Below are 10143 nucleotides of genomic sequence, written 5' to 3' on the forward strand. Positions count from 1 at the left end.
TCAGTTCTATTTCTGATTTAACAATTTCATTTAAAAAAAATCACAAAGCTCACATCAGTCTTTCTCTCCAAGCTAATTTCTTTTGCTGTCCATGCCTGAGGAGCAATCCCTTTGCTTCCTGGACATCACTCACACTTTGGCCAATTATGCTGGTTGTGCTGCTTCCTTTCACCCTTCCTCTCAACTGCTTCTATGATGTGAGTTGCCTATGAAGAGTTTCTCAGTGTCGGTGCAAATGATTTGCCAAATAGATGACAGTTATAACTCTGCAAAGCCTCTTTGCCATCCCATGGTCCACCAACTCTTCTTCTACAGCCTTTGCCTCCTGGCTAACCAATGGTCCACTAAGTCCCATTCCGGAACCTTTCTTATTCTCTCATTGTCTGCGTTTTGCAAGAACACAACCTAATTGTAGCTTTCTACATCATAGAAATCCAAAAACTGCATGTAACCCTCACCTTCCTACTTGCAGCTCCAAGAGCTATTCCCTCAGTAGAGGTGGGAGGCTGGGCAAACATTTTGAACCTTTTTTTCACGCAAAGAGCTTGGGCTGTTAAATTTCATATAAAACCAGCAAGACGTTGTGGACCATGCGACCTTCATTAAACATTATTATCTCGATATCAGAATTGGAACTTCATTGTGGGCAATGACCTACCCTTCAGTTCACTTACTCAAATGTGTGTTGCACAAGGAACTATGAGAATAATAGTTTGCTTATACAACCCGCACACCACCCTTGCTCAAGTAGACTACATTTTACCTGTTTTATTCTTCAGTCTGAGGAAACCTAGGTGAGAATTTCCCATTAAAAACATCCCCTGCAGCTCTCACCAGCTTCTAGTGTTGGCTATGCATGGGTGCATTGCCCATAGTATATTTGAATGCACTAATGACCAGTATTAGAGGTAAGCAGACTGTCTTTATATTCTGACTTCATGCTGGTGTGTTGGAGTATTATTATTTTTTTTTAAAAAAACACTTTATTCCTTTCTAGGGGAATTGATGATGAGCCTCCTATGGTACTATAGACCAGAGCACACTCAGGGAGGCCGTAATTCTAGCATGCATCAGGTGAGTGTTTGGCCATGATGATCAGGAATGGAAGTCCTGGACATTAAAACGAGTCAAGAAAGGCTGCTTGATGGTTCTGTATGGTTCTGATGTTTCTAATCCTTCTTCAACCACTTATTTGCAAAGAAAAGGAGGATCATTTTACAAATGCTTAATGTTTATTTTACAGTTGGGCCACTTCTTTCTAGACATGGGAATATTTCTGCTGTTTCATAAGCTGGAAAAAGTAGCAAAGTCTACATTAAGGACTAACAGATTTATTGCTTTGGGTGTTTCTGCTGTACCAAACTAACATAGCTGCTCTCTGGAATAGGTTGACAAGTAATTTGAGTGGCAAGGCATTTAAAGACTTTCCATTACCTCACCCCAAACATTCATAATTTTATAAACAATCCTAAATTACACTGAAAGTGTCCTTTTATCTCTGTGAATTTGTTACAGAATAGTTCTTGCTCCTATTGTAAAGTTGGCTTGCCTTCACTTTAAGACACTGAAAGCTATGGAAGTGTTTGCTTTTAAAACTGCAAGGTTATCTTTAAAGGCTGGATTTCTCCCCCCCCCCCTCTGCTAAGACCTACAGTATATTGTTACAATGCTACTTTTCCAGATTAGAGTTTTATAGCACAATAAATGCAGAGGTTATGGTACTTCTAAATGTTCTTTTCCTTTTTTTAAGACTTCGGGTGTAGGAAAACTGCTTTTTTTTCAGTAGCAACAAAAAACATGTGCTCTCACCTCTTCCCTTCTCCCCAACTAGCTATCCCTGATATTAAATGTATTTCCAACTACGGTGGCCTTCTGACAGGATGATCCAACCACCTTTGATGCCCTCAGATCTAAAATTTCTAGACTAACCCAGTGAAAATATGAGTGCCATCGCCTTTTAGGTTAAAATTGAGCTTTCAGGGAGTGAGAAAAAAAAGGCAATAATTAATTTGAAGTATTGTCAGGTTGATTCCCAGAAATTAAAACATAAGAGCTACTTGAAAATAAAGTCTTATTTTGGTCAAATTACTAGTATTTAAGCAAATGAATAGGCATTTGAGGGCTGTGAAATATCTATGCATATTTCTGAACTGGCAGACTTCCATTTTAGCTAGATATTCGACATTCCATATAAAGTATAAATACTAATATGTAATCAATTTCAATTAAATTTCTTTTTGGCTCCCTCAAAGAAATGCTGTTTAAAGTGCTGGTTTTTTATGCACAGATGAAATACCTGGTATAATGATTTTATAACTTAATGCATTGATAGGTTGTTGTAAAGTATCTCATAAATCAATGAGAATAAGTACAGGCATCCACCTCCTTTTCCCTGCATCCAAGGAACCTAGGTGAGGTGGAAATTATTAGTCACTAAATAAATGTATGCACTTAAACTTCAAAAAGCCTGATGTGCTATAAAGTGCTGGGATAGGACTAGAGGGATCCAGGTTCAGGATTCAAATCTACCCTGGATATGAAAGTTCACTGGGTAGATTTGGGCCAATTGTTATTTCTCAGACCAATTTACCTCAGTTGTTGTGAGAAGAAAATTTAGAAGAAGGAATGCTATAGATGCCACCTGAAGTAAAAGCAGGATATACATTTACTAAACAAACAACTATGTTCATTATTGCTGTGTTATAACATAGAAGTCAACTAACTGGAGACTTAGTGCAGTATCTCATTTAAAAAACAGAGACTAATATTGCCTTCTACTGATATACCTTGGCATATCTTTTTTGCTTTTAAACTACCCCTGTTAATAAAACATTAGTTCCCACACTAGTAGCTCAATCCCTGGGGCCTTCAGAGAATAAATATATTATTTGATTAAAATGTGCATCTGGGCAATGAAAAGTTTGCCTCACTTAGTAGATGGGTTCAGAAGATTACACTCCAGAAGGTGAACGAAAAATCCACACTCTGCTTTATATATGTATGACTTGAAAATGCAAGCATTAATGTCTAAATCATCACATGTTGGGTCTCCTAATACAATTGACCTACTTCTTGGCAGAACTGAGCTTAAAGGTGTAACCTAAAGAGCATGCAAAAATAAAGATATATACTTTTAACACACCACAGATAAAAACATGCGATGGAAAAATGTCCATGCCGGGTTCTGATCCCCTTGTGCACTTTCTTGCAGAATGAGATCTTTGCCTCCCGACACCAGGACGAGAACAGTGTGGCCTGTATAGAGGAGAAGTGCTACGTTCTGACCTTTGCAGAGTACTGCAGGTAGGTGGCGCTCTTGCCAAGCTTCTTTTAGGGTCTCTGTGCTCCATCAGGAGAGTTCCACAAGACGGCTTGTTTGTTATTGGAAGGGTTGTCTCTCTCTCCCTCCCTCCCTCCCTCCCTCTCTCTCTCTCTCTCTCTCTCTCTCTCTCTCTCTCTCTCTCTCTCTCTCTCTCTCTCTCTCTCTCTCTCTCTCTCGTTGTGGTTTGTGAGGCATCACAGATAGTTCCAGTAGACAGACTGACTGACACGTTACAATCAAGCTTTTGTGGCATTTTCACAGATGTCCTAATGAGATCACCTTGGCATTTTTTTTCCAGTCAATTTTTGTACGTGCCAACTAGCATATGCACACATAGATGTCTAAAAGTATTGCTCTATGTTTTGCACCAACCTTAGCAAGGATTGTAGGTTTGGTAATCCAGCATATATTGAAGGCATCAGATTGCCTATTCCCACTGAGAACAGAGCAGTAAAAAACATATGGAAACCCAGTTGACCCTTCAGTCCAATTATTTGGCCTTTCAGCTGGATGAGTATTGATTTTGCTGTATTTTTATGAGTTTTGATATTTTGTATTATGTACTTGCTATGCAACATCCATTGTCATTTGACAGTACACAAGAACTGTGAGATAAATGAATGAATGAATAATATGTACCAAATCCAGATGTCTTAATAAACATGTTTGTGCTTTTGATCTTGGAGTAAGGATGCATGGGAAGGAACAATGGGACTATGCTATTATTTTTTCCCCCACTTATTTTCTCAAATGTTTTGCCAATACATCCTAAGCCAACTTTTGTAGATCTGGAACGTACAGCTACAATCTACAAGAAAAAGAGCAATATAATCTACTGTGGGAGATTGGTTTTCTTTGCTTTTTATCATAATGCAAGATTGTGGCACAGTAGTGGTGCAGTGGTTAGAATGCAGTATTGCAGGCTGAGTGCCCACTGCCAGGAGTTCAGTCCTGACTGGCTCAAGGTTGACTCAGCCTTCCATCCTTCCAAGGTCAATAAAATGAGGACCCCGATTGTTGGAGCAATATGCTATCATTGTAAATTGCCCAGAGAGTGTTGTAAAGCACTATGGAGAAGTATATAAGTCTAAGTGCTATTGCTGTTGCTATTGCTATTGTACAATAGCTTGTAAACCATATATAGCCCTCCGAAGCCTTCTGGGTGGCCCACCATGGCTCCCAGTAGCCTGTCAAATCAGCTGGTTGATGGGCAAACAGGAAAAGATTGCTGAAGCTTCAAGTGATTTGAAGCTGTGTCACTAAGTGAAAGACTCGTGGCTCCCTTTTTCATCATATAGCTTGCTTGGGACTCAGCAGTCTTTGGCTTGGGCCAGGGAGAGAATTTTTCGCTATGTGCACGCAGGTGTGAGAGACAGCACAGCTTCCAGCTCGCCACTAGGCAACCATAATGGCTAGAGTAGAAAACAGGGTCTTCTCATTGGAGAAAACTAAATAAATAAATAAAAATAAAATTTGATAAATCCCTGAGTGAATGAATTATGGCCAACTACTGATGTCAGAGTAACCAAGAATGCACTAACATCCACTACCTGGCTGTCTTGCAGATTTTGTGCCTTGGCAAAGCGTCGTGTGGAAGGGATTCCAGGCAAGAAAACGGTGATGGTTCCTCCTTCTGAAGAGTATTCCACTCCTGCCCATCGCAAGGTGCCAGAGGACACTGATCCAGAATTGGTTTTTCTCTGCCGTCACGTCTATGATTTCAGGCATGGACGCATCTTGAAGAATCCACAGTAACACCACTGTGGGGTTTGTGAGCAACGATAGCAGGCCATTAGGCAGGCTAAGCTCTTTGTCCATGTAGGGGCCTCCTTCGGTGGAGTGCTGCCCACAGGCACTGCATAACAACCCCGAAGCACTCAGTCCTATACATCTGGGAGCAGATTTCCTGTTAAAGCACAGCACTTCATATAAAAAGCATAAGTGGAAATATATATCTATAAAGAAATGTGTGTCTGTATATAGATATAGGTGCTTGCTTCTGTAAATCTATATCTATATATCTGTACAATGAGCTTCATATACTGGAGGGAGGGGGGAAGGGAGGATAAAAGTGGATAAAAGCCAGTAAAATGAATCTAGAGCCAATCTTGTTGGGGATGAGTAGAACATACTGAAGGAAAACTTCAGTGTAGAAGTGAGTCGAACTATAAAAAGGTTCCTCATGCCATGTCCTTCCAAAAAGAAGGATATACATCCTTTTGTTTAGTATAATACTGAAAATGGAGATGAGACCTTGGTTTTGGAACCATTAATATGAGAAAATTTCTCATTAATATGAGAAAATCCTTCTCATATTCTGCATACATACTACTTGAGAAGGACCACACTCAAGTATTTTGTATTGGGTGATTGCCCAGTCAAATTGGTTGCTTCAAAGCAGAAAGTTGAAAGGGTGTAATAGATCACCTCACACGATTGTGAAAAGCTGCGTATCCTTCTAAGGTTGAAGCTCTAAGCCAATTGCTTAGCATTAACTTACATTGACATCGATAGGACCTATTTCCAAATAAATGTCATAAAAAAATCAGGATATCAGGAAACAGGCCCAGCCTTAAAGATCATGCTTATTGGGCACAGCAATGGTGAGGGTGATAATGTGGCACTTGAAAAGTTCTCAGAGTGAGACATAAATAACAGCTGCTACAACACTGATCTCTTCTCTCCACAAACTTAGAGAGGCCTGCCTTTTTTGGGCAGAGGTAATTTATATTTTTTCCTTTCCATATCCCATTTTCGTTGCTCTCCTATACAGTCCTCATAAAACCTGGATTTGCACACTCATTTAACTTGGGAGGGCTAGAAGCCAGAGTTAAGAAATGATTGCATAGTGCTTGAGTGTCAGTCTTTGAAACAGGCATCGTAACCCAACTGAGTCTGCTTTTTGCCTGTCTACCTCTCCTCTCTCCCACCCAAACCCAGAATATCTTAACACTGACATATGAACATGCCCATGATGGCGAGACTCTGGCTTCCAAAAGGAACTGGCCAATGAGAGGTTTGCATTTTGAGAAACTGCTACTTGATTCTCACAGATATTTCTGCCTCTTGCCTTACGTGTATAGCTCTTAGAATACTTTAGTTTAACTTTAACACAAAACTGTTTCAGTTAATTCTAAAGCAAACCAAAGGACAGCATAGGAAGAGTCCACCCAATCAGTTAACACCCAGCTGGGATTCCATTTGTAGATTGCACTAATCCAAAAGGAGAATCAACACTGTATCAGTCCATGTACCTGCTGACAGCCAGAGTTGCTCACCTGAATTAGGGACCTATGTAGTTTCTTTTTTCTTTTTCTTTTTTTCCTTTTGTAAGGGGTGAGGGAGATTTAATTAAGTGTTCAGTTATTATTGAAGCATTCTACGGCTTTAATATTGTTATTTTTTTCAAGTAGAGTTAGCACTGTCTTCTGACCCTCAGGCTGGAAGCAAAGAGTTTGGCCACCAGTGCTCTACATACCAAAGAGGGGAGATGATGGGGGACAACTATGAAAAAGTCTGACCATGGTGGATAGCAGAGATCAGGGGATGATTGTATTCCTGCAGGAATGGGTATATTCCTGCTTGGAGGAGGAATCTTCCACCCTAAGGCTGCGCGTGAATTTTCCAAGCTTGCTAGTGTCAAGAGTAGTAGTGGCTTCCTTTATCCAAACGGCCGCTTGGGCACACAGAAGGGCTCTTCGTTAACTAGGGCTCCAAAGCATATCTTGTGACGGCACAGATATGGAACCGAAGATTCTGTACAACTTTCCTTCATGCAGGGGAAAAGCGACCGTGGAGAGGGAACTGTTTGATGGGTAAGCATTGGGGACAGTATTATATGCTCTGCAGCCATGGCCTGTTCTTCCATTTGCCAAGTCGAGGGAAAGGCAGAGATAAAAGGGACAGTCCTTGGATGATATGGGTTGGAGAGTGCATGAAAAAGTCCGACCATGGTGGATAGCAGAGATCAGGTGATGATTTGCATAGATGTGATCTATGCAGAATCAGATTTGGGATTCTTTTTCTTTCTTTCTTTTTCTTAACTAGAAATGGGAGAAAAACTCTAGTGCCAGAGAGCTTCTTCCCCCCCCCCCAAAAAAAAAAGATTTATTTTTTTTAGAATTCCTGGTGTGGCTGGAATTCTCAGCATGGTGACTTGAGACCCAGATTCAGGGTGGTCTTCCTGCCCTCATGAAAGAAGATGAAGTTTAGCTTCAGAAACAGAGCAACTTCATAATGTCCTGATTTCTGTTGCTACTTCCTCCCCCTCCTTTCCCTGGCTTCTCCAGGCAGGAAAGCAAGAGTTGTCTAAAAAGAAACAAAATAATAATAAAAAAAAATAGTTACCTACCCAATTCTGAAATAGGGTCGGAGCCCCTTTTCTGGAGAACAGAAACCCCAAAACCTTCCCTGCTTCTGATAATTGTCAGAATCTACTTCAGGCCAAGAATATTGTTTTAAAGATTTGTGTAGTCGTTTTATGCTGTTCGCGGACAGCATGTAAATGATTTGAAATGTCTTATCTTCAATGAAAATATTTCATGCTTTTTTAATCTATTAGATATGGAAATATTTTTGAAACTGAAAATGCAGTCAGTAGAATTTAAATTGAAATGTAATACATGTAAAATATATTTTAGTTGATAATTTTGTAAAATGCACTTTTTGTGTCTCTCCCCTTGTTTCCCAGATCTGTATTTCAGTGTTTACAGATGGAATGAGAACATTCCCTATACTCTCCTTCTGTGAAAAAGATATATTAGAAGTAATTCTTAAAAATAAATTTGAGAAATTGTATTGACTTAGAAAACTAAAGCCGTTGTCTAGTTTTTATTACAGGTGCTGTATGTATCAGTGAGACTGCACAGTAATAGGAAAAGATATTGCATTTATTTTATTAATTAAATGGGCAATCCTGCCATATACTTGAAGTGGCTCACAAAATAACGCTATATAAAATACATTTATTCTTCAAAGCTGGGTGAAATCTACCACGCACATTTTCATCACACAATATTTCATATTTTTTGTTTTTAATCCCATTTATATCCCACCCTTCTCCGAAGACTCAGGGCGGCTTACAATCTAAATCACAAATCAATGTGCTTAGCAGTAGCCTTCATTCTATGTATATGCCTGCTTATTAGGGCTTTTGCCCCCCCCCCAAGCGGCATTATTACAAAGTCAGCTTATTGCCCCCAACAATCTGGGTCCTCATTTTATTAGGAGGGGGACTCTGCTTGCTGTCAGCACATCTCTACCGTCTTCTCTCTGGTCCTTGGAGTGAAAACACATAATAATTGTCAAGCTCTTCTGGCTTCTGATATTCTTCACAACAGTTTTAGGTACAAATATATTTTAACCTCTCTTATCATGTCTAATCATCAAAACCATGGATCACAAACTCATTTTTTTTTCGTTTTTACACAAAAAATCCCTAAGAGATACCAATAAATATAGAAAATGTCTCCTCTCTAATCAAAGTCAATGTATCAAGTTCAGTAAAGTCTACCAACTTCACCAAACATTCCTTTATAATGGCTAATGTTTCCGTTTCTCTGTATGTAGTCATTTCGCTGCAATGATCATACAGTGAAATAATTTTCTATGGGTTTTTTTGCGTTTATTCATTAATCCTAAAAAGCAGAAAATACAATTTCAATTGAGCATTGATCTTTAAAGTCCTCTTTATCAAAGTATATATTTGAATCCAATTTTCTTTAGCTTTTGTACATGTCCACCAAGCAGGATAAAATGTCCTTTCATCTTGTTCGCATTTCCAACATACATTTCTAGATAATTTCTCTGGCATAATGAAGCAACAAGACATCATTTTATAAAAATTTTCTTTGGGATCATAACACAATGAAAGATTTCGGTCCTTTTAACCCCATATTTTCCCATTGATCCATCTTTGCATTATAACCAATGTGTGGGTAAAATAATTACTGAAAAGATGCTTCCCATCCAGGGAACAAGGAGGAAGTTCTTTTCCTTAGCCTTGTCTTCTCACTTTAAGAAAAATAACCCTTATCAGGAGCCAAAATGATACGTTAGAGCAGGCATGTCAAACTCGCGACATCACGCAACGTAGCACAACTTTCCCCCCATTGCCGGCAATGGGGTGGGCGCGGTTTTAGTATGATGCATCCAGCCCAAGCAATAATGCTGGAACACAGGCAGTTTGACATGCCTGCGTTAGAGCATCATTTCATTGTAGTGTGCTACAAATGCAACTTTTCCCCACTTGCTAGTGCAAAAATACATCTGCATTTCTACATTTAATTCTGTTATCCAGGACAGTTAAAGCAAGGGGATTTTAAGAGACAGGCAATTAAATGGTAAAAATGTGCCATCTGGTGGCCGAATAGCAATTTGGAGAAGCATCTCAGTCTTACCCGCTTAAGGAGCCAATGAATTGAGCAATCATTGCTTGACATGCTGTGCATAATTTTAAAGGCATGAGCCCAGTGGTGGGATTCAAATATGCAAACAACCGGTTCTCTGTGTGGATGCTGCTTCCGGAAATCCATTCTGGGCCTGGGCAACAAAAAATTAGCTGCCGTTTCTGCCGAAGTGCTACAAACTGGCTAAATCCCACCACTGCACCACTTTGGCTTTGAATGGTGGAGCTAAGATCTGAATATCGAAGAAGGGAGCCGGAACTAGGTCCAAAACTAAATGTATTTTTCATTTAATTAATTCAGTGTAGAGAAGGTAAATGTTATATAATGTAAGAAACATTTACGAACACCCTTCATCTGTCCATTTTAAAGCTGCAGTGTAAACTATCAACTTTGCAAGAGAAGGGGGATGGTTCT

The 10143-nt window shown here is 39.5% G+C and overlaps 1 protein-coding gene across 1 annotated transcript in view; it reads left to right on the top strand.

Moving 5' to 3' along the window:
* Window positions 1-8131, top strand: part of BAHD1 (bromo adjacent homology domain containing 1) — a 70159-nt gene extending 62028 nt beyond the window's left edge. Inside the window, exons 5-7 of the mRNA XM_081341340.1 lie at window positions 998-1074; window positions 3212-3303; window positions 4888-8131. Of these exons, the coding sequence (XP_081197466.1) occupies window positions 998-1074; window positions 3212-3303; window positions 4888-5077 (359 nt within the window). The 3' untranslated portion in view covers window positions 5078-8131. The remainder of the gene's footprint in view (window positions 1-997; window positions 1075-3211; window positions 3304-4887) is intronic.
* The last annotated feature ends 2012 nt before the right edge of the window (window positions 8132-10143 follow it).

Source organism: Vipera berus (genome assembly GCF_964194415.1).
Source record: "Vipera berus genome assembly, chromosome: 1".
NCBI lineage: Eukaryota > Metazoa > Chordata > Lepidosauria > Squamata > Viperidae > Vipera > Vipera berus.